The following is a 24054-nucleotide window of genomic DNA, read 5'->3' as shown; positions in this document are numbered from 1 at the left end:
AGGTAAAACTCTGAGCAGAAAGCAGCTTGCAGCGTGGTTTATACATTAAGATGCTTGCACCCTGCATAAACCAGCCATATTCAAGTTTAAAAGAAATAAAACGGTTGTGTCTAATGTGGACACACAATAGCAGGCTGATCTGGTTAACACAGCTCCCTGCTCTAAACACAATGATGGTAGTAAGTACATTTTAATGATGAAAGACATCCTGTCTAAATACACCTGGGTGGAAGCCCTAAAGGATAAAACCAAAAAGAGGTGACGAGGGCATTTAAAACTATTTTCAATCAAGTCAAAAATTATAGATGGACTGTGGAAAAGAATTTGTAAACAAAGCTTTAAAGAATTTGTTAACACAACCGGGCACATACTGTTTTGTTATCAATAATGAAGTTAAAGTGGGGGTCGTGGAGAGGGTTAACAGCACTTTAAAACGAAAGATGTGGGGGTACTTTACATCCCACAGCACCTATTGGTACCGCAACATGAGGCAGGCTTTTATACACAGTTACAACCGAAGTTACCACAGCGGGCGACCGACCGATGTTAACAGTTCTAATGCGCTGGCTGTGTGGAAAACGGTCTAGACGGGCAGTTTTAAAATAAAGTGAACACAATCCTTTTTAAGATCACGTCCTAAGAGTACCTGAATCATAAGGGGCATCAGTTAATTGGGGACTGCTATGTCCGCTGTTGCTTTCACATCTGTGGCAGCAACAATGAATTTATCACTATCATACATGGCAAACTGCATTATGTTCGTTGGAGTAAGCAGCACATCACTACGGAAATAAAGACAGACCAGAATAAAAACATTTCATTTCGTTCGGAAAGCTGATCATTCAATGTCATCTGCACTTTGGGAAAGTTGAGGGACAGTGACCATAAAAAATGATGGGGACCCCTCTTTGTTTAAGAACTACTAAAAGGCCCAGGCTGGTTATGCCCTATTAGGATAATCAGGGATTACCTGTTATGTAGGGGGCTGAGTTAGACTGGATATTCCACAGTCTTTTTAGAAAAGCTGGGCTGATTCTGAGACAGGGACTAGAAATTATTAAGACTCACATGAAAATGGATGCAAAACATATAACCAAAAATGAAGTGACCCACATACCTAGTGCCATTACACACAAGGAAGGCACGTACATGCAACAGGGAGGCTCTGGTCTAGTAATGATTAAGAGAAAAAGAGCAGCGTTGTGCGTCCATTTACAGGCCCTCCCATGCCCTTTAAAAGGAAAGCTGCCTAAAGCCATCGCAGACAAATGTGAAAGCCGTCCGAAGAAGAAGACCATAGATCATGATAAAGGGGATATAGACTCCCTGGGGGGGCCACGAGCAGGTTTCCGGAGGGCTGCCAAGCAGGCCAGAAGTCGTCTCACTGGAGCCCAGGGTAGAAAGCCGAAGGCCCACTGCATGGGGATGAAGCCTGGGGCACTGAAACCCACCACCTGGGGCTGAAGCTGAAGCCTGTGCAGGCCCCAGAAAATTGCCCTGCTTGCTACCCCCTAACGCTGGCCCTGGCTTTTAGATGGAGAAAAGCAGTTATGGTGGTACAGGTGGGCCTGTGGAGTTTTTATAGCATGTTGGAGGGGCCCCAGAAAGTAAAAGCTTGAGAACCCCTGTTGAAAACACAACACAGCTTTAATTCATGGCGGTCCTGAAGAATGTGCTGAATCCCAGCTGGATTTATTTCAAATAGCCCCTAATCTAACCAGTATTGAGAATCACTTTTCTGGTGAGGTGCGACCTCGGCTGCTTTAACGGTGAATGCCCCTCGAGAACGTTTTGTTTCAGGACACAGGGACCATCACTTAGACCTCAGCAACACTTTGCAGTGCACACGCTGCAAGACAGCAAAAGAAGACGGTTCAGACATTGATGACAGTGCCAGGATCGCCCCATGGCCACCCTTTTTACCAGCTGGCTGTCAGCCAGACAACAATGCTTACCCTTACCAAGCCTTTATAGAATTGATTTTAAACTACCACAATGAAATCTTCTCTACGCAGGTGTCCCCCAGAGGGTTTCAGGAAGACACAGAGGGAACTCACGAGAACACCACCTGACTGGTGTGGGTAGCAGGGGGTTTACTCCACAATTTCATTTTTCAAGAAAAAATGCTGCTGAACGGTGTGGATGTGAAAATTAAACTCACACATAGCGAAGACACTTTTTGCCTCATGAGTGGGAATGCCGGTCAGAATTATAAAGTGCATATTTAGTGCCGCGACTCTCTTTCTGGATCGTCTGAAAGCGGCTCCAGGGGTCCTTTGGGGACATGCAGAGGCTCGAATGACAGCCAACGCAAAGCGCCCTGGGGACTGACTGGGGATGACAGTATTTAATATTCCAGCCAGCAGTCACATCAGTAACCAGGAAAATCTCTTTCTGGGGCAGTCACCCAAGCAGCTCGTTACTGGATTTGCAAATAATGATGCCTTCGGTGGAAATTATGCTAAAAACCTTTTTGACTTTAAACATTACAATGCTGCCACAAAAATTGTTGCCATTTTCAGCCTCCACTTATAGACCATTTGTAGTGTGGCTGTCACTTACCCATGGCCTGGCTACCCCCCAAAACAGCTGTTCTTGGGGAATTTTTCTAAAGGCGCAGTTCTCTTTGCTCTTTTGAAGCTGGTTTGCGAGAGCTTTCTTCTTTTTGCTGTTGTTGGGTATCTTGGTAGATAGCGTATGATGCCTCTGCTAAATAACATGCATAAAACCCAGTTTTAGGATCCAGTAACAAATATTTTTAAAAGTTTTAAACAAAATCCTAGATTTTTAATGAAAAATTATTAATGGCGGTAAATTGCTGGATGAGGGATTTGAACTTCTGCAGAGTCACAGGCTACTGGGTCTTAAACACAGCGGATTAACCACTCTTGCTCTAATCATGTTAGGGTACAGCTTGGCAAATTACTGTACTAATGTTTCTTCAGTATGTAAATGCATAGCAGAGCTGTCAAAACTAACCCCTTCTTTACACTAAAAGGGATGATAAGCATCTTTTAAAAACTTTACCTATGCACTGTCATGTTTATTTCAAATTACTTTTGAGTGACACCAAAATCTTCTGGTTGTGTATGGGAGCTGAGGGGAAGAGCAGGGATTCTGCATGGTTTATCTCTCCTGAAAACTGCTCTCTGATTACTTAACCAAACAGTCAAGTCATCAGTGTTTCACATTTCACAAAACTCCATATAGAATGTCTAAATAGCAGTCATTTGTAATGGTAGCAATTTTTGATTCACTTTAAGTCTTGAATATATTTAAGTTATAAGCAAATTTTAAAAATACAGTTATTTCAAAAACTTGCCACACTTACAGCATCTCAAAACTGTTGTGTAAACAGAATCAGAAACCCTTAACCTTTGCAATTGTAATAATAATCACAAATAAAAACTATACCTGTGGTCTTGGATATTATTAGGAATGAGGCCATTTTGAATTTGAATGCTGACTTGGTTTAAATTCCACCATATTTGGGCAAAAATAAAACAACAAGAAAACAAACAAAAAATAGAATAAGATCTATACATGAACCTGATCTTTAGGAGTCAAGTCTTTTTTGGGGGGGGCAGTAATTTCTGTAGCTATGCTCAGTTTCAGTCTTTTTTTGACACCAACATACACATCTACAATCTCTCTTGTAATTGTTACAATCAGAACAAGATGCAGAGAACTAAACTTCATTGTTATCTTCAGCCCGTAGGCGTCCATGTAACAGATTCCTGGGGCTGTTTGTAACTCTCAGTTTTCAAATGAAGAAACAGATTTTCCCATGAATTTAGCAAACTATGTCAAGGGCACCATTGCTTTCAGGAAACCAATAGTCAAGTTTTCAGACTCCCTCAGATACCAAGGCATATAGAAAGAAAAGGAAGGACCCAGACAAAATGTCACCAATTCTGCAGAGAAACTTTTTACATTTTTATCATGAAAATGGCAAGTTTTCATTTTCACTGAAAAGACTGAAACATTTTAAATGAAATTAGCAAAAGCACCCACACAGCTCCTGGCCCACACCCATTTTTAAAGAGGTATCCGAAGAAGCATTGCCTTTAGGAACTGTCTGAGGGGGACTGAACAAAAATCTCCTTTGAGTGTCTTCCCAAATGCACTCTTCATGCCTAAGAGGATTTTCACAAGTGCATACTATAAAAGTATCAAAACCTATTTTGCTTCTGCCTATTTGCCTTACTCTAAAGTGAATTATTGACAGCGAGGGATAAAGCAAATATTAAGTGTTCTATTGTCAGAGTAAATCTGCCTTCCAGGGTCCTTCAGTCACACACAGATCTTTGCTCTCAGACAGTCTCCTGTTGCATTAGCAATGGTTCACCACTGAATCTCCGTGTCTGCCATGCAGTTCAAACCAAAACTTTACGCTTTTGCTTTTGTGAAACAAATAGTGACCCCTCAATATTTCCTGTCGCCTCCTTTCCTGTCTGCCCACTTCTGGGCGGGGCAATGGAGATCTGAAGTGGGGACAACTTCTCACTGGCAAGAGGCCCTTCAACGAAGCTCTGTTGCCCACCTTCAATCCAGACTTTGCCTTTGCTGCACACGTAACTGGGGGCAGGGGCATTGAAACAGTGTCTGGCCTTCCTGCTCTCACTAATGATGCCGCTAATTTTCTAGCACCTGCCCCACATTGTCACCACACCCAGAAGCCCATGATGGAGGTGGCTGCAACACAGAGCCTGCATGGGAGAAGACTCAGCCGCCTAGCACAGTAGGGAGTGCGACACTGCTTCAGAGACAGTTCCCTTTCCCTCACCGGCTGCACGCTGCCACAGCCTGCAGCATGCTCGGGCCCCCAGAGCTGTCATATGCCAGTGTGTCAGAGAGACCCCGAGGGCAACATATGCCAGACAAAGTAGGTGGGTTGAGAGAGCGTGTATCTGCCGGCCCTCAGCAAACATGGCTAGCCCCTATGCTGCCGGGAGGCGGGGCGGCCCTGTGAGGTGATATAAAGGGAAAATGTGGTTGGGAAGGGGCAGGGATAGAGAGTACCTGGGGGAAGCACCCTGGGGTGCAATCCTGTGTTCTGCTGCACGATCGTAATGGTCCCCCCTGGCCTTACAATCTGTGAACGGTAGAAGGTGGAAGAATTGAGCAGGACAGGGAGAAATACTGGGGGGGCAGAGAGGGAGCGGGAGGGAGATGGTGATGTGGCAGAAGCCAGAGGGAAAAGGGAATATGAGTGGGAGGGCCAGGGAGCAGGTGAGGGTCTGAGACAGAGGGAGCTAGAAGGGGGTGATGGGGCAGGAGCTCGAGGCTGGAGGAAGGAGAGAGTGACGGGGCTGGGGGGCATGGAAGGGGACAGAGAGACAGCTCTGCCACCCCCAGGCTAGGGGAAGGGACAGGAGCCCCCGCCACGCAGCTAAGGAGCAGGCCTGTGTTTGTGTGTGCGCATTTACATTGAATTTCCACCCCAAAATGATCTCACACCCACACACGTTGCAGGGCTGGGGTGTCCCCAAAGGGGTGAATAGTCAGCGGGCCAACCAAAAACAAAACCATTTTTAAAAATCAACCGCCTGGAGTTTTGCGGGGAGATGCCTGTGTTGTGAGTGCTTGGGGTCAGCCCTTCTGTTCACTGCAGATGTGGAGCAGATGTGAGGTGCCACCCACTAGAGGTCACTGGCGGTGCACAGCAGCCAGCGTCCGCACAACAAGGAGTTAATGACAAAGCCTGACACGGAGCGTCCTGGGGAAGGGAGTGTGCAGTCAGCTGCTGAGGAAGTTGGGACTGGACTGGAGATGCAACTTTCCCTCTAATGGCTGCCAAGGGGAAGGTAGGTGAGTGTGCGTGTTTGCATGGTGAATGAAGGGCAGCTAAACCAAAGTAGGAGCATGAAGCGGATGGTTACTGGTTACCTCTAAGCTGCCACGTTTGCTTTTCACTGTACAGCAAGGGCAGTCGATTACATTTGTTTGATTGGGAAGCTCTGGTTTGAGCGACGTTTCTATGCCTAGACAATAACAGGCGGACCCTGAATTCAATGCCTTAAGATCATGCCAGGAGTTAAGATCCATCTTGCTCAGGGCTTCGAAAATTGCAATGTCTCGGAATGACAGATAGGTTTATGAAGCCAGACAGCCTCTCATCAACTCCGGCTGAACTGGGGATCCTTTTACTCAGCAATAGAATTGTACGTTTGGATAGAGTTACGGTTACATGTAGGCAGATTTTAAAGCCAGACGGGACCATTAGGATGCACAGGATACAGAATTTCACCGAGTGATTCCTGCATCAGTGACATGTGGTTGAACTAGAAAGTATCAGAGAGTGTCTGAGAGCATAACTGCAATTAATTGAAAGAGCATATTCAATTTTCCTTTCCCTTGAATTAAATGATTCTGCAGTCATTAAATCCTTATTTTTCAGCAACTCTTCTAAACAGCTGAATCTCAATCCTAAATTAAAGTACTATCAACACATGCATCTAATTAAAAAACAAAACAAAAGTGTCCCAGCTACAACTGTGCTTAATTGTGTTAAGTAGTCAGGAAGCCTACTTCTTGGTCAGTCATTACCTATCAGGGTTAATAAGCAACATGTTGGATAGGGGACGTTAACCAGGTAAAAACCAGAACCTAGTGACCTTTTCTCCCCCTGACTTTCTCCAGAAAGAGGAGTGGGATAGTTTTAAGGGAAGAACTTCTGTTCTAAGGGTAAGAGACTGTTTATGGCCCTTTTTTCCGTTCAACGTGTAACGGAGGAATTGTGAGTCTGCTCCAGATATGTTGTGGTCGTGTAAAGGGAGCTTTTCAAATTGCTATCCAGTGTATGCCCTATAGCTGCAGTCCTGGAACTGGATCTCTGGGAGCAGGTGAAGTCAGGTCAGTTGCTTGTGTTCACACCTGCCTATGCATTCCCCGCAATGTTGCAATCAAACACTACCAGAGACCTTTAGAATGGGGGATGGGGAAGGAAGAGTAGTTTTGATAGGAATTTTTAAAGTAAAACGTAACAGGAATCTCTTTCCTTAAACTCTTACATTTTGAGTTCTAATCCAGGATGACCATGTGCCATCAAGTGTCCTAAACATCATCATTCTATGCTGCCATATGGTGGGGTTTAAACAGTCACGCAGATCCGCATATTCTATTAAATTCTCATGAAAATTTACCTGCCTGGGGACAATATCTACTCCTGCACCTTTTGTGTTGATAATGGATGCCCGTAACAGAAAACATACAGTATTCTATTTGCCAATTCACTGGGGGAAAAGAAAGTGCCTACCCTGCATACATAGGATTTTGCCAGGCTGAGTTAGTATCTGCTTAGTGGAAGCCAATCAGCTGGTGCCTTTACAGTTCTTTTGGTTGCACAAAACACCACATTATCAGAAAAATCCAGCAAAATAGCATCAGTCCTCTGAACTGAACTAAGCATAATTCATCCTCATTGTAAGACCAGCTCTAGACTTGCAAGTAGGTAATGAAAATGCTGCCATAGGGGATGCTCACCTGGGTTTTCGAGGGCTGACAGACTAATTCATACCATCTGTTCTCTGGGATTCCAGCAATCTCAGATGGCCCAGTGGAACAGGAGTGGCTATTTCAGGAGCTCTGGTAGCAGAGATGTGAATCCCGACCTTCAAGCTGAAAGGCAGACTGCCTCCTTCAGTGTGGAGAGGCTCACTACCATATTGGATGGAGGTGCTGACAACACCAGGACACGGAGGGCAGTAGGTGAGTGGCCTTTAAAAGACTTGATGCTTTCTGGATGAGAGAGACATTTCCATGTCCCTGTTATGTCTGTTTCTTCTCTGCAGTGGTGACTCTTATACCCAGTGAGGAACCATCTCCTCAGATAAAGCAATAAAAAATTAAAGCAAAGAAAATGTCATAAGGGGCTTTAAGAAAGAGAGAGGTGTGAGGCCAGGGTTCTCAGCTGGTGTAAGTCAGTCTAACACCACTGAAGCTACACAAATTTACACCAAACTTTTCACCCCACTTTTCCTCCTCCAAATCCCTGGGTGACTTCGTAGGGTGCAATAAATTAGGCAAAACATATAACTGAGGCTAAGATTTTGTCATAAGTATTTTTAGTAAAAGTCAGGGACAGGTCACAAGCAACAAAGAAAAATTCACAGAAGCTGTGACCTGTCCCTGACTTTTACTAAAAATGTAAAAGGGACAAAAAGGGAAGGGGCTGGGCAGCTGTGGGGTGGCTGGCAGCTCTAGAGCCCCCACCACCCGTGGGGGCTCAGAGCTCCAGGGATCCTCTCGCCCCCTCCCCAGCAGCCAGGGAGCAGGATTGTTCCATGATTTTTGGGAGAAAGAGTGGTACGGTTGGTTAGGGATAAACTAAATGGAAAGAGAAGAGAAGGGGAAGAGAGGGCAGGGTAGAAGGGGCAGCTGGGGAGGGAAAGCTGAGATGCAGCGACCCCGAGGGAGCAGGTTGGAGCAAACAGCCAGTCAGCACAGAGTAAAGACAGTCCAGTCAAAATGGCCGATAGTTCTCTGAAGGGCCAAAGGGCCCTGCTTTATCTGCTTCTGTAGCTGTTCTGACTGGATCAAGTCTCTAGCTGGCTCCGCTCTGCAGTTTTTTAGGCTGGGAGGTGCATTTGAAATTGTACTAAAGGTCATAGATTCAAAACCCCGGTCTGTATACATATTTCACAATGACCATCAAGTTCAGAACATTACAAGCTTTCATAAAGGACTGTATTCAACATATTGTGATACACAACGTTGTATGCAACCAGTTGATTCAATTGCTTATTCTTTGGGGTTCAGACCTCTTGTCATAAATCTAAAGGGAAGGGTAACCACCTTTCTGCATACAATGCTATAAAATCCCTCCTGGCCAGAGGCAAAACCCTTTCACCTGTAAAGGATTAAGAAGCTGAGGTAACCTAGCTGACACCTGACCCAAAATGACCAATGAGAGGACAAGATACTTTCAAATCTGGAGTGGGGGGAACAAAGGGTTTGTCTGTCTGTGTGATGATTCTGCCAGGAACAGATCAGGAATGCAGCCTCACGACTCCTGTTAAGTTAGTAAGTAATCTAGCTAGAAATGAGTTAGATGTCCTTTTGTTTAATGGCTGGTAAAATAAGTTGTGCTGGATGGAATGTATATTCCTGTTTTTGTGTCTTTTTGTAACTTAAGATTTTGCCTAGAGGGATTCTCTGTGTTTTGCATCTGATTCCCTTGTAAGGTATTTACCATCCTGATTTTACAGAGGTGATTCTTTTACCTTTTCTTTAATTAAAATTCTTCTTTTAAGAACCTGATTGATTTTTCATCATTTTTAAGATCCAAGGGTTTGGGTCTGTGTTCACTTGTACAAATTGGTGAGGATTCTTATCAAGCCTTCCCCAGGAAAGGGGGTGTAGGGCTTGGGGGGATATTTTTGGGGAAGACGTCTCCAAGTGGTCTCTTTCCCTGGTCTTTATTTAAAACGCTTGGTTGTGGCAGCATACGGTTCAAGGACAAGGCAAAGTTTGTACCTTGGGGAAGTTTTTAACCTAAGCTGGTACGAATAAGCTTAGGGGGTCTTTCATGCGGGTCCCCACATCTGTACCCTAGAGTTCAGAGTGGGGAAGGAACCTTGACACCCCTGTTCTCCCCTAGGGGTGTCTGGACCCTGACTGTCACACTCCCTAACTACAAGTAGGCAACTGATTTGACTGGTCCTTCCTACCCTGCTGCATAGAGAGCTGGGATCCCAGAGTGCATTGCTCCACATGATGCACATGTCCCCTGGGCACTGTCCCCCAGCTGAGGCAGTATGGGACAGTGGCCAGGGTAGTCCCAGGATGCACTGACACAAAGACAGTGACGCAGCATGGTATGGGTGGGCAGGCAAACACAGTTGGATACAGGGTTGTGTTACGAAACACCGGCTGTGTGGACACAATACAATGTGGTGTGGTAGCCGTGTCAAACGAGCATGTCATGACCAGGTTACCATACCGCTTGTACTCACCATGCAGACAGGACTCTGGAGGTAGCCTGGCTGCAAACAAAGCCTACAGCCGTGCCAATGCCAAGGAGGGGGCCAGAGCGGGAGCATGTGTGGTCTGGAGGAGGTTTCTGGCCTTGTCATGCGAAGGAGGGCTGGAAAACAGATCACTAAAATTAAGCTGTGAAGGGAAGAGGGGGATTCTGTGAGTTTGATCAGGTCGAATCCTTGCCTGTGTAGATCACATAGCTCTGCGTCACCTGAAATAGATGCTGGGACCAGGGTTGTCTGCAGAGAGCTCTGCCAGGTGAGGCTTTCCCTGTGGGCAGCCAACACCGTGGTAAAGCTTTCCATGGCTGCAGCTTGCTTTCAAACACAGCTCAGGGTTTGCTGAGAGACTAATCATATTGGGGCAGAGGACCCCAAGCTGTATTACCGCGGAGTGAGCTCTCCTGTTCTGTTTTACAGAGGCAGTTATCCACAGTGACCCCGGCTTTAGCAGAGAAAACCAATACTTTCAGAGCCAGAATGAGAGGTATGAAGCAGCAGTCAGAAAGTCTGTCCACCTCAAAGAGAAGATGCATCAAATGGGATGGACTGAAAACAGGCCTGAAATTAAGTACTGCTACAGGTAATGGCTTTAATATTGTTATTATTTTTCTTTTAAAAAAAAAATCTGCTTAAATCACACACACCCCAGTTAAGAGGCTGGAGGCTGCAACTGTTAATGGACAGATTAACAGGGGTTCCCCCACAAGCATGCTACAGATTTTTACTTTAGCACTCTGCCTCAGAGGAAAGAAAAACATTGGTATAAAACTCCAAGGGAACCACTCAAGAAGTAGTATACAGCTGCTCCTGCAGAGTAATAAAGGTGACTCAGCATACTGGAAATGGCAGCAGATCCAGCTTCCTCGCACTGTCCTTTCACACTCCCTTCCCACGGGTGCTGCTTGTGAAGACAGATGTGGCCTGGAAGAACTCAGGCCAGGCTCCCAACTCACATGATCCTTTTAAACAATCCACAAGAACAACCAGAAACATATTAAAAATTCCGAGTTGAAATGTGCGAGTGGAAGGTCAGCATTTACCCGCGAGGTGGTGGCATGAGGCCTGGACTGATAACTCCGATTCCCCATGAAAGGTTCTCATCCCCACAGTTGAAACCAGAGAATGCCGTCCCAACTGACTTTTTAAGTCTCTTCCGTAGGATAAAACGCTACTCCAGTGAAAGGCCACTAGTACGACAATCTGACAACGTGGTTTGCAAACAGTAACTGCAGCTCAGCTTTTGAATTCATGAAAAAGGCAGGGAATTTACAAAGTTGTTGGATAAGTTCCATTTTTTTAATAAAAAAATGTTTGGTTCGTGTATTTATTTAGCTATATGCATAAAGGAGGAAAGCTGCTACCCTGGGCTCTGGGCTCCTTTGATAGAATTTTTAAATGCAATGACAAAATAACCAGCGGCTTTCCCCAACCAGAAAATAAGAAAATAACTAATCAGCACCCTGATGATAACCCACCACATCTGCTTTCATCAGGCCCCTTTCCCCATTTACATTAATGGGACCAGTCATGTGCTTCCAGTTAAGCGTGTGCATAAGTGCTTTGTTGAAACAGGGCTGAGTACCTTGCAGGAGGACCGAGTCCCTAGCCTGCATCTCATATATAATCACATGGCAAGTTCTTCAAAGGGCCTCACAGTGCTGGAGATTGTCAGGGTTCCCTCCCCACTCTGAACTCTGGGGTACAGATGTGCATGAAAGACCCCATAAGCTTATTTCTACCAGCTTAGGTTAAAAACTTCCCCAAGGCACAAATCCTTCCTTGTCCTTGGACAGTATTGCTGCCACCACCAAGTGAGTTAGACAAAGATTCAGGAAAAGGACCACTTGGAGTTCCTGTTTCCCCAAAATATCCCCCCAAACCTCTACACCCCCTTTCCTGGAGAGGCTTGAGAATAATATACCAACCAACAGGTTAACCAAGTAAGCACAGACCAGACCCTGGAGTTTTTATGACACTAAAAACCAATCAGGTTCTTAAAAGAAGAACTTTATTATAAAGAAAAAAGTAAAAGAAGCACTTCTATAAAATCAGGATGGAAGGTAATTTTACAGGGTAATAAGATTTAAAACACAGAGGATTCCCCTCTAGGCTCAACTTCAAATTTACAAAAAGCAGGAATAAACCTCCCTCTTAGCGTAGGAAAAATTCACAAGCTAAAACAAAAGATAATCTAACGCATTTCCTTGCTATTACTGACAATTTTTGTAATCTTAGATGCTTATTTCAGGTAGGGTTTTAGGAGATGTTTTTTTCCTGCCCTGGTCCCTCTCTGTCCGAGAGAGAACAACAAAGAGGGCACAAACAAAAACCTCCCCCCACAGATTTGAAAGGATCTTCTTCCCTTATTGGTCCTTTTGGTCAGGTGCCAACCAGGTTATTTGAGCTTCTTAACCCCGTACAGGTAAAGGAGGGATTTTATGCTACCCTTAGCTGTATGTTTATGACAGAGATAGTGAAACAGTGGCAAGTATCTCTACAACCTGTTTTGAAAATTCATTTTTAATAATGTATATTCCTAGCTAGCTAGCTAAAGCGTGTATCACTACTGTGCAGTGCAATCTTCCTTCAACCATTCCCTTACACACATTTCTTCTGCCCCACCCTAGATGATCTTGAAGCTCTCCAAGGTCCTGTATAACAGGAAGGGGATGATCATTTATTAAAGAGAACAGGTGTCCATCAGTTTCTAACAGAGGTGCCTGTGGTGGCATTGCAGTAAAACAAGGGGTTGCGAATGATCTAAGGAGATAGATTAATCAGCTCCGCTGAGCAAAGATTTCCACATGTGACAAAACGTGAGCTACCTTCTGTGCAGAAGGAGAAACTCCAGAAGGAAGGCACTTCAGACTCCTTCTACTTCTTCTCACTGTTTCTATTTTATACAAATAATTAAATATTTTACAAAAGAGAAATTTTCACCATGTGCTACTGAAATGAGATTATCTAAATTCCTATGGGCTGCAGAATCTTAGAATGCACCATTCTGGGACGGCACCAAGTTGAGATGGCTGGCATGTTGTCAGAGGAACTGACTAGACTTTTTAAAAAAAAGTTAGGTAAGTTCAAAGTTGTCTAAGTCCTAAGTGACAGCAGATGCAGCTCAGTCCATTCCAGCTGAAATCAGTGATATTCAGTATTTTTGGTTGTGATTTAAATAGAAGGAAGAGGAAAGATGAAAGGGGGAAAAGAGAAGAAAGGGTTAATAAAAATCAAAGAAAGTTTAGGGGTTGGATGGTGTTTTTTAGAATCTCAGTTCAATACTACTAAGCTGATCCGAAAAGAGAGAACACCTTTCCACATTGCCAATTAAAAGACAAGGGAGGTGTAATCATCAAACAAATAACTCTCAAGCAAGGTATGCTATTAAAGACAAAACAGAACCAGCTTTGAAGGATTATTTTTCTCGCACTTCCTGTGTAGATGCATTCTGTTACAAAATTCATTCAAAAGGTCAGTAACAATGGGAACTCAGAACTGGTAGGTGCTGAAGTTTTTTTAAAAATGCCTTATGCATTGGGCCGGTTGCATTAACCATATTCTTGGAACTAGCACTCATGCAGAATACTGTCCGTACGTTCCTTCCAGGGCACTTGGAGGAGACCTAGCATTTAACGTCCACAGAGTCTTTAAGAACAGTATCTTGGCCCTGGGAACAGATGAACAGATTGCCAAGTGGATCCCACCTGCTGACAAATACCACATTATAGGAACCTATGCTCAAACTGAATTGGGACATGGTAAGTCTACAGAGAAAATGTAGCTTTTCCTTAGGAAGAAAAACACTGGCCCGGATGCTCAATTGGTGTAAATTGGCTCAGCCTTATGGACTTCATCTTAGGATATGGCCAAAGATTGTTTACAACATGAGACGCCCTTTGGGGCAATCAGCTGCTCCCACCCAACAAATTTCAGAGACTTGAGTTTAGAGGCTGTGGAGATGTTCAGCTGCGGATTGCACGAGAGTCCCAAAGGAAGAGGAAAAGCCTTTCTCGCTTTATAGAGCTGGCAGGAAAAAAATGAGTGTCAGAGAAAGTCTGCTGGAAGCTGAGCTTTGCTTTTTGATTCTGAAAAGTTCAGGTGGTGGAAGGGGAAGACTTGCAGTTGGGTGCCAGAAAACAGGCATCCAAGAGGGTCACCCTCATCCCAGGAGTTGGTTGGGGGGATATATTTGGTTATACGTTTTCTATTCCTGGGAGAGGGATTTGCCAGGTTACATCAAAGGTAGATGTGCTTGGGAGATGGGTTTTAGGGTAGCACTCACCAGGCTGGGTTCCAAGCCAGAGAGTAAACCACAACATTTGGGGAGTGTCCATACTAGCTTCCAAAAAGGTGTAACGACTGCAAGTTAACTCAGGGGAAAAAACGGTAGTGTAAAAAGACTCCAGAAGCCAACAGATTAGGCCCAGCCTTAAATATCCTATGGAGACAGCTGCAAGGGCCTGCACTGAATGCACAGTCTCTGGCAGATCCTTCTCTGAGAGGAAGGGGCCTGGTAGGAAGGGAGAGCTAACGATCTACCAGAGGTCCTGTGTCACTTTTCTTCAGTGAGGCCTCAAGGATGTGGTGTCTGTCTCTCAGATGACCCTTCTGACATACTGAGGGATTATGTCCATTTATCTTTGTGCAGGGACATTTCTTCGGGGTTTGGAGACAACAGCGGTTTTTGACATTTCCACTCAGGAATTTACACTGAATACACCAAAGATCTCTGCAATGAAGTGGTGGCCTGGAGACTGTAAGTACCAAACTCAGAATTACACTCTAGTGTTCCTAGTCTGCACCATTCAGTCACTCTCCCCTCCCGCTCCCCGACTTAACTTGGCATGTGGGTGTCAGAGCTGCCTTTGCTTACTCCCTAAAACATATTAGGATTACATTTTAAAGCTGAGCTTTGTGACTGGGTGAGCCACTTGTTGTAAATATTTATTCATGTATTTAAAAGTCAAAAAGGACCATTATGATCATCTAGACTGACCTCCAGCACAGCACAGGCCAGAGAGATCCACCCAGTGACTCCTGCTATGCAGGGAATCCTTCTTCTCTACTCCAAGTGACACTGTGTGCCCAGTGACTTGTGGTTGAACTAAAACAGATCTTGGAGTTACTTCCAGTCTCTGTTTAAAGACTCAAGTGATAGTGAATGTATCACCCCCTTTGGTAAGTTGTTCCAGAGGTTAATTATCCCCCCACTGTTAAACATTTCACCCTAACTCCAATTAAAAATTTCTAGCTTCAATTTCCAGCAAGTGGATCTTGTTAAGCCTTCGGGTAAGTCGACACGGCAACTGGAGATGTGATTGCAGCATGTATAGACACACCTCAGATAGCTTTAACCTCGCACACTTGGGTAGCAGAGCAGTGAAGCTGCAGTAACATGGGCTACAGCATGGGCAGTTCAGTCCTGCCTGGAACCCTGGGTACTCACTCGGTTGGCTACTCCGCGGTACCATGGTTTCACTGCTGTTGATACTCTTGCTAGCTCGAGTGAAGCTAGCTCGTGTACATCTACACATGCTGCAAGCACACCTCCAAATGCAGTGTGGAAATACAAAAAGAAAAGGAGGACTTGTGGCACCTTAGAGACGAACCAATTTGAGCATAAGCTTTCGTGAGCTACAGCTCACTTCATCCGATGAAGTGAGCTGTAGCTCACGAAAGCTCATGCTCAAATAAATTGGTTCGTCTCTAAGGTGCCACAAGTCCTCCTTTTCTTTTTGCGACTACAGACTAACACGGCTGTTACTCTGAAACCTGTGGAAATACAGACTCTTTGCCTGCTGTAGCAAAGGGCTCCCTCCTGTGGTGTGCAGTGATCACTCAGTGCTTAAGGTGCTTGCGAGAGCTCTGCTTTATTCTGTGTCCAGTTCCCCTTGACTGTGTTTAACAAGAGCTTCACCACACCCCAACCAGCATCTGTCTGAGAAGCTCAGCCCTAAAAGCCACAGTCCCCAATATCACAAGTGGCTGATGTCTTCTCCCTGCGTAGGTACTCACAGATCACAATTAACCCTGCGATCAGTTTGCTACCAGCAGGTGGCAGGCTTTCCCAAAGTACCTTTAGAAATTAGAAACCAGCGAAAGGACTGGGTTTTGTCCCCTCAGTCTGCATGTGGAAGGAAGGAAGGAATAGTTTTCTGATTACAGAGAAGGATGGAACCAGGAGCCGTGGGATCAGGGCATTCATTTCTTGTGCTAGATTTCCTTATCTGTAACAGTGGGATAACACACCCAGTACCCCCTGTGCAGGATGTTGAGAGGAAAAATTCACTAATGTCGGGAAAGCTACAGAAGTGCAGAGTATCAGAACCTATACTCACAAGCCAGTGTCTCAGGTTCCCCTTGGTTTGAGGATGGCACATTCCACATACAACTGCAGAACCCAAGGCAATTACTACAAAATACTTCACACTTCAATAGCATCTTAAATATTCTAGGACCTGTCTGAACATTAACTATTTACGTAGATGAGTCTCCTCATTTCAAAGGGAAACTGAGGCAGGAGAATTAAGTGATTTGCACAAGATAATCCAGAAAATGAACAGTGCTAGGAGAACTACTCAGGGACTTCCTGGCTCCTAAGGTCCCTGCTCAATCCACTAGATCACATCTTTCTCGAGGAACCATTCACTATCGACTACTACATGTGTTACGTCAAACAGAACCAATGTCTGCTGCATTGAACTATAAAAGCATTTATTGTATCTAATCTTAGAGAAACCTGGTATTCTTTCTCCTTCTAGTGGGCAGATCAGCAACCCACGCTGTGGTTTTTGCCCAGTTGTATATTAAAGGAAAGTGCTATGGTTTGCATGCCTTCATCCTGCAGATCCGCAGCCTTTGTGACCATTCACCTGTGCCAGGTAATTTACTCCAGATCCTACAGTGATGCTTCAGTTACCTTGTCTAGTTCACTCTCAACATATTTTCTAAACACTGGGCCGGAATTTTGAATAGTTCTACATGGACACCTGACAACTGTCCCAATGTAGCACCAAGTACTTATAAAGATATTCCTGAAGTTTCAGGGGAGTCACAAGCAGTGTTTACAATTGTCAAACATTGACCCAGCATAGCTATAATTCCCCCAAGCCCTTTAACTGAAGAATCATTGGTAATGCCCTTTGGCAGCTTCAGCCTAAATCTACTTTCAATTGTGAAATGTCAAGGCTCCTAGCTGTGCTGCTGTAACCATTTTTGGTATTAACATTTGAACGCTGGTCCCCAGGCAGCACCTATAAATCAGTAGATAGGTAAGGTAGGCAGACAGCCCTTTGAGATTCAGTTACCTCCCTCGCACCCTGGGAAAAGTTTTCTTCAAGGGAAGGGTCAGGGAGTTGAATTTTAACTTGTGCTAGATCTATAAACCTATTGAAGTACTAAGAAAAACAAAGTTCCAATGGAAGTAAACAGGATCCATCTTCCCATTCCTTAGGGGTCATTGTGGGAGACATCGGTCCCAAAATGAATTTTGAACACATTGACAATGGCTATCTCATGCTGCAGAACATTAATATTCCCAGAGAAAACATGCTGAGCAGATTCTCTCAGGTACGTGATGCATTAAATCACAAACACTTCAAGCAGATCCAAAAACATCTAGAGTTATGGAAAAATGTTATCCTCAGATATGCATGCAACTTCAGTTGAACTCACTGGGAATTGTAGATGAGGGTGGAATTTACCTGTATCCTAAATGTACTCTGTACATCAGGAATTACAAGTTAGCGGTTAAGGCAGCGTGTGCCTTACATGCCAAACATGCGCCCTGCATGACCCCATTTTCAGATGTGTTGCTTCCCGCAGCCCCAGACAGGATGGAGGGCGCCATTTAAAAATGGCAGCCTCCATGCAGCCTGATCTTGCACACACCCTACACGCAAGATCATGCTGCGTGGATGATGCCATGTTGCTTTACAAAAGGGCATCCTTTGCACAGTGTGACCTCCCACACGCACGGTGTGTGTGTGAAGTCATGCTGCATGGAAGGTGCCATTTTGTAGAGCAAAATAGCATCTTCCATGCAGCATGACCTCACACGTATGGCTGTGCCGTGTGGAGAACACCATTTTGTAAAATGGTATCCTCCACACATGCAGGATTGCTGCAACCTCATCCGCTGATGGAGTGACCCCGCTTGGGGTCACAACCCACAGTTTGGGAACTGCTGTGATAAAGATTATGATGCAGGCAAAATATATTAGTGTCAGCAGAAGAAAGAGCATGTGTATCTTAAAATGGGTACTTTATCCCTTAAATACTGGAATATTTAGCTCCATGTTCATTTTGCTCAATACAAAATGACCACAGAACCATCTATTTTACTGAAGACAACTATTGCCCTCCATGGGTGCTGTTTTATTACTCTGTATTTCAAAGTCTAGGTTCTACCGGATGGCACCTACGTGAAACAAGGGTCTGATAAGATTAACTACTTGACCATGATTGTGACACGTGTTCAGATGCTTTGGACTGAAGTTATACCCATGCTGTTGAGGGCCTGCACCATCGCCATCAGATATTCTGTGGTTCGCCGGCAGTCCAAGTTGAACCCTAGGTAATGGCATGCAGATAAACAAGGGGGACAGGTGCAGTGTCACACTGTGCCCCCCTTCTCTATTTTATGCTTTTATTCCTGTCTCCTTTCACACGTGATCTCATCACCGTGTCATCAGTTTATTCACCTTTCTATTTGAGGAAGGAAATTAACATCTTCCATCGCTATTCACACTAACAACTTTTCAGCCAAATCCCAGGAGACCCCATTCACAATTACTGTCTGAGATAAGACCCAAGCTTTATATACTCCAACAGCCAGGAAAGATCACTTGTTATCTTCTCCCTGATTGGCCTTCCTTCATGATTACATAATCCAGCAGAATCTTGAAAAAAACACTGATGGGGTAGAGAATTCTTCTTCAGTCCCATTCTATTAGTGGATGAGACATTAAACTGATTCGCTAGTGAATGCAGTGTTGGTGTAGCCATGTCACTCCCAAACCTGAAGAAGAGCTCTGTGTAGCTCGAAAGTTTCTCTTTTTCACCAACAGTTGGTCCAGTAAAAGATATTACCTCACCCACTTTGTCCCTAGTGAATAGCTACATTGTAGAATTTTTATTAGCATTATAAGTCCCTGTGTAATGACTGTGTTAGATGGCTATTGTACAATTGACTTAGACCCAAAACTTTAAATACTTTCATGATTGATTGATTTATTTTAGAATTCCAGTGAAAACAAAGTCTCCTTCAAATGTGCAACTCAAACACTGCACCAGTTTGCTAATAGGAAGCTGACTAGTTCAGTTTCACGGGCAAGCTCAATTTTGGGCAAAAACTAAACACAGAAAAAAGTGAAGAATAAATTAGACTATTAAAAAAAGCAGTAAGGTCCAAATATTTTCATAAGAAATGTAGGGTTTGACCCAAAGGATAGGTATTATATACTTTTATAATCTTTAATCTAACAGTGCACATTAAAAAATACACATTCTGTATTCAAGAGAGCTTTTGAAGTTTGACCATTTGGATTGGACTATTAATACTAATAATAACACCAGACAATCTGTAAGTGTGTGTCTCTGTGTAATGAAGTTGTTGCTGTTGCTAGGGCTTTTCCACTTCTATTTTCGATTATTCTTTCCCCCAGTTGAAGAAGAAATTTTGCTGAAGCACCTTTAACCTTCTGTGCCTTTATTACAGAAACATTGGCAGGAGTTGGTCAGTTTGTGAGCTGCTTTCAGACCAGAGGAGCCTGCTTGCAAAGCAAAAATACCTTGGGCTCCTTAGATTACAAATTTCAGAGTAACAGCCGTGTTAGTCTGTATTCGCAAAAAGAAAAGGAGTACTTGTGGCACCTTAGAGACTAACCAATTTATTAGAGCATAAGCTTTCGTGAGCTACAGCTCACTTCCTCAGATGCATATCGTGGAAACTGCAGCAGGCTTTATATATATATAAATATGTATATATAAATATATATAAATATGTATATATAAAGTCTGCTGCAGTTTCCACGATATGCATCTGAGGAAGTGAGCTGTAGCTCACGAAAGCTTATGCTCTAATAAATTGGTTAGTCTCTAAGGTGCCACAAGTACTCCTTTTCTTTTTAGATTACAAAGGCATTTCAAACTAAACTAATAATAATTGCTGTCCACAGCCTTCCATACTTTATAATCAGAAATCATCTTCCTACAGTGACCCAGAGGCAAAAATCCTAGACTACCAGACTCAGCAACAGAAGCTACTACCTCTGCTAGCAACAGCCTATGCCTTTCATTTCATGAATGCCTTCGTGAATGAGTTCTACAACAAAGGATACACCGAGATCAAACAGGGGAATTTTGATTCACTACCTGAGGTAATTTGCAACAAAAATAATAAAATAATCATTACCATTATTTGCACACACTGTGCATTTTAATCCCTAGATCTCACAAATAATTTACAAAGCACCCCACTAGACAGATGGGAAACTGAACCACTAGGATCTTAAATTATTTGCCCAAGGCCCACAGAGAGATTACAACTCAGATCTGGACATCCAGAGTTATCTGCATGCAAGAGACAGCATTTGAAAGGTTTTTTTAGCTTGAGAAAACATTGTTTTAATGATCCGACAGATCAACGTGGCTCAGATTTACTTCAGTCTTTCCACACTCTCAAAAAATTAACTTCTGGGCTAGGATTGCCAATTTTGGTTGCACATATTCCTGGACGTTTAATCACATATCAATCTTTAATTAAAGATCAATCTTTAATTCCTGGAGACGCCAGGACAATCCTAGGGGGTTGGCAAAACTATTCTGGGCTGAGAACCAGTATGTAACTTTGGGGGGAAAACCAGTGAGTGCCTGTAAATTGGGGTGAGGAGTGCGCTCAGGGTAGGGGGAACAAGGCGTGAAGAGGTGAGGTGGGGGCGGAGCAGAAAGAGGCAGACCAGGCATGGGGCCTTGGGGAAAAGGGGCAGAGGTTAAACACCCCAGAGAAATAAGGAAGCTGGAGCCTGAGACTCCCTCATGTGAATGCTGCAGCATGAATTAAAAGGGATCTAGTTTGTATCAATGCACTCCTCTTCAAACAGGACTAAGTTAATGCAAACTAGCTACCTTTTCGTTCCACGTGAGAGAGTTACAGTGTAGGAATGCTGCAAGTCACATGCCCATAGTCCAAACTGTGGGGCCACGTAGACTTAGCCTATGAATCACCAGGCAGCATGGTTTAGAAAAAGCGTACATGGTGTGAGCATGTGCAAATTTGCAAGGACACAAGTGGACAAAAATCAGGCCCTTGAGTTTGCCTGCAGCCAGAGGACCCACACTAAAGTAGTCAGACTTACCAGAGAATACCGTACTTTAGCTTTTTATAAACTTTTAATGGCCTTCATCACAGAAATTGTGTGGCCAAAGGCCAAACTCCTTCACTGTTAACAATGTGTCTGCTTTATACAGCTTCATGCACTTACTTCAGGCCTTAAAGCCATAATTACAGACTACTGCACGGCTGGGGCGGAGGTCTGTCTCAGAGCCTGTGGAGGACATGGTTACTCTGCGCTGAGTGGACTCCCTTTTTTGTATACTAAATTAGTCGCTTCTTGTATTTACGAAGGGGAAAACACAGTTCTGTTCCTGCAGACTGCCAGGTAACTATTCATTCCTGTTTGTGTAATAACCTGCCTCCGAGTCCTCTCACTCCCTACAGCATCTTCTCCAAAGCAGTTAAGGACATCAACAGTTTTCCTATAATGCATGCCCAAATCAAACCCATTTCACAAATGATTCAGTTTTCACGCCCACAGGCAGGAAAGGAGGAGAAACAGTCACTGTCCATCCCTACTGCTCCGGGTCTTGAGATTCCATGGTGATGGTGGTTTGTAAACAGATTGGATACGTTGTACCTACCTCAAGATTTTTGTCACGGGGAGGTGAAGTGAAAATACCCCTCCACACAATAACAGTTAGGGAAAGAGTTTTCAATGGAATTTGTTGCCTTTTAAGGTAATTTTAAATTAAGCTTAAATTTTGAGAAGGTAAACTTGTTCCACTTAGACCAGGCTGTGGTCTGTTCCAGTAATGTTGTTTTCCTTTGGATACATAGTCTGCTAATTATCTGCAGCGGATAAAACGCAGGAAAGGTGCAGTGCTAACATCTAATTGAGTAATAAAACATGCACTTAGCTAAAATGGGAAAAATCTAGTCCACGTCCCGAGAGAGCGAGATCCACCCCACCCCTCCACCACTACCCACCCACTGCATTTGCTGGCAGTACCTGCAGCAATGCACAGACAGGACGGACTCAGAGATGACCTCTGTACTGTAGCCTATTGCTTCTGGAGATGGTCCATCCAGCTCAAGGCTGAGTCACGTCAATGGGACTTGGTGGTGAAGCTCACACTGCTTCTGTCTGTCTCCCTGTGCATGGAAAAAGAGATTCAGTCAGAGGTGAAAGCAAGCCGGTGCGCCATACCTGGACCGGCTTTCCCAGACAGCAATTTAAAGCCCTGGGGTAAGTTGCGGCGGGGCTCCGGCCGGGATTTAATGGGCCCCGGAGCTCCAGCCCCCACTACCGCCCTGGGGCCATTTAAATCCCCACCGGAGCCCTGCTGCCGAAGCCCTGGGGTAGCGGTGGCAGGGCTCTGGAGGAGATTTAAAGGGCTGGGGCGGTAGCAGCGGCTGGAGCCCTGGGGCCCTTTAAATCCCCGACGGAGCCCCCCCACACACCTCTACCCCAGGGCTCGGGTAGCAGGGCTCAAGCAGGGATTTAAAGGCCCGGGGCAGTAGCGGCGGCTGGAGCCCTGGGGCCCTTTAAATCCCCGCCAGAGCCCCGCCGCCGCTACCCCAGGGCTTGGGCAGCAGGGCTCAGGCGGGGATTTAACGGGCTCGGGGCTCCGGCAGCCACTACCACAGCAGAGTCCCAGGCCCTTTAAAGCTCTGCCAGAGCCCCGAGCCCCGGGGTAGCGGTGGCAGCCGGGAGCCCCCAGGGCTCCTCAGTGATTTAAAGGGCCCGGGCTCTGCTGCGGTAGCTGGAGTCCTGGGCCCTTTAAATCGCCCCCGAGCCCCGGGGCTCCCAGCCGCCTCTGCAGCTGGTAGCTCAGGGGTGGTTTAAAGGGCCCCGGGCTCCCAGCCACCACTACGGCAGCTGGAGTCCCGGCCCTTTAAATCCAGATGACCATCCGTCCTGTCTGTGCATTGCTGCAGGTACTGCCAGCAAACGCAGGGGGTGGGTAGTGGAGGAGGGGTGGGGTGGATCTCGCTCTCTCGCTCTCTCGGGACATGGACTAGATTTTTCCCATTTTAGCTAAGTGCATGTTTCATTACTCCAATTAGATGTTAGCACTGCACCTTTCCTGCGTTTTATCCACTGCAGATAATTAGCAGACCATGTATCCAAAGGAAAACAACATCACTGGAACAGACCACAGCCTGGTCTAAGTGGAACAAGTTTACCATCTCAAAATTTAAGGGATTCAAGTCCCTGCCTCTTCCGGTTGAGGCCACGCCCCCTGTTCAGGACTCCGGTGTACCAGTAAGTCCTCTAACTTACTTTCACCCCTGGATTCAGTATTTGGGGCTCTCATGTCAACATCTTTCATGCTTATGCAGGTTTTTTTTTTTAAGGGGATAAATGCACCAAACACAAATTGCCTTTAACTATCCTAGTTTTGTGGCTCATGCAGTTTTAAAGAGAACAATCTAATTATCACACAGATGGAATCCTGTTAACAGCAATATCAACACCAATTCTAGACATTCATCAGGACACAAACATTAGACAGACCCTGTGGAAAGCCAGGCCCATCACATCAGGTTGCTGCAAACAGCACACAGAAAACAAAATCCCTGTTAACTGATTGGTGGATTTTAGACTTTTGACGGGTCATAGGAACTCACTGCTCCTCCCTAACCACACAGAGAGGCTCATGACACCTTGCAGTAGTTTGCACAGAACAAACAGGTCCAGTGCAGCCTATTGCATCTGCAACAAACAGATTCTTTAAGGATGCGTGTTCTAACATGAAAACTAAACTAAAATTCAACCCAGGTTTGAAGTCC

General features: G+C 44.8%; 1 protein-coding gene and 1 long non-coding RNA gene across 5 annotated transcripts in view; one reads left to right on the top strand and one right to left on the bottom strand.

Moving 5' to 3' along the window:
* Positions 1–1768: 1768 nt before the first annotated feature.
* Positions 1769–10255, bottom strand: LOC140914041 (uncharacterized). Its single transcript, XR_012159745.1, has 4 exons — positions 9957–10255; positions 7486–7823; positions 2563–2709; positions 1769–1849 (listed from the first exon to the last, which is right to left on the bottom strand). It is a non-coding gene; the product is annotated as an uncharacterized LOC140914041 (long non-coding RNA).
* Positions 5703–24054, top strand: part of ACOX2 (acyl-CoA oxidase 2) — a 30889-nt gene continuing 12537 nt past the window's right edge. For 2 of the 4 annotated variants that reach the window (XM_073350895.2, XM_073350896.2), the window contains exons 1-10: positions 5703–5807; positions 7542–7710; positions 10401–10563; positions 13590–13741; positions 14632–14739; positions 16745–16864; positions 17437–17552; positions 18386–18558; positions 20200–20362; positions 21453–21643. In XM_073350895.2, coding sequence (XP_073206996.1) covers positions 5790–5807; positions 7542–7710; positions 10401–10563; positions 13590–13741; positions 14632–14739; positions 16745–16864; positions 17437–17552; positions 18386–18558; positions 20200–20362; positions 21453–21643 — 1373 coding nt within the window. In that variant the 5' untranslated portion in view covers positions 5703–5789. Of the gene's footprint in view, positions 5812–7541; positions 7711–10400; positions 10564–13589; positions 13742–14631; positions 14740–16744; positions 16865–17436; positions 17553–18385; positions 18559–20199; positions 20363–21452; positions 21644–24054 lie in introns of all 4 variants that reach the window. The other 2 variants (XM_073350893.2, XM_073350894.2) reach the window with 2 other exon arrangements.

This window comes from Lepidochelys kempii, chromosome 7 (assembly GCF_965140285.1).
Source record: "Lepidochelys kempii isolate rLepKem1 chromosome 7, rLepKem1.hap1, whole genome shotgun sequence".
Taxonomy (NCBI): Eukaryota; Metazoa; Chordata; order Testudines; family Cheloniidae; genus Lepidochelys; species Lepidochelys kempii.
This window is presented reverse-complemented; position numbering and strand designations above follow the sequence as displayed.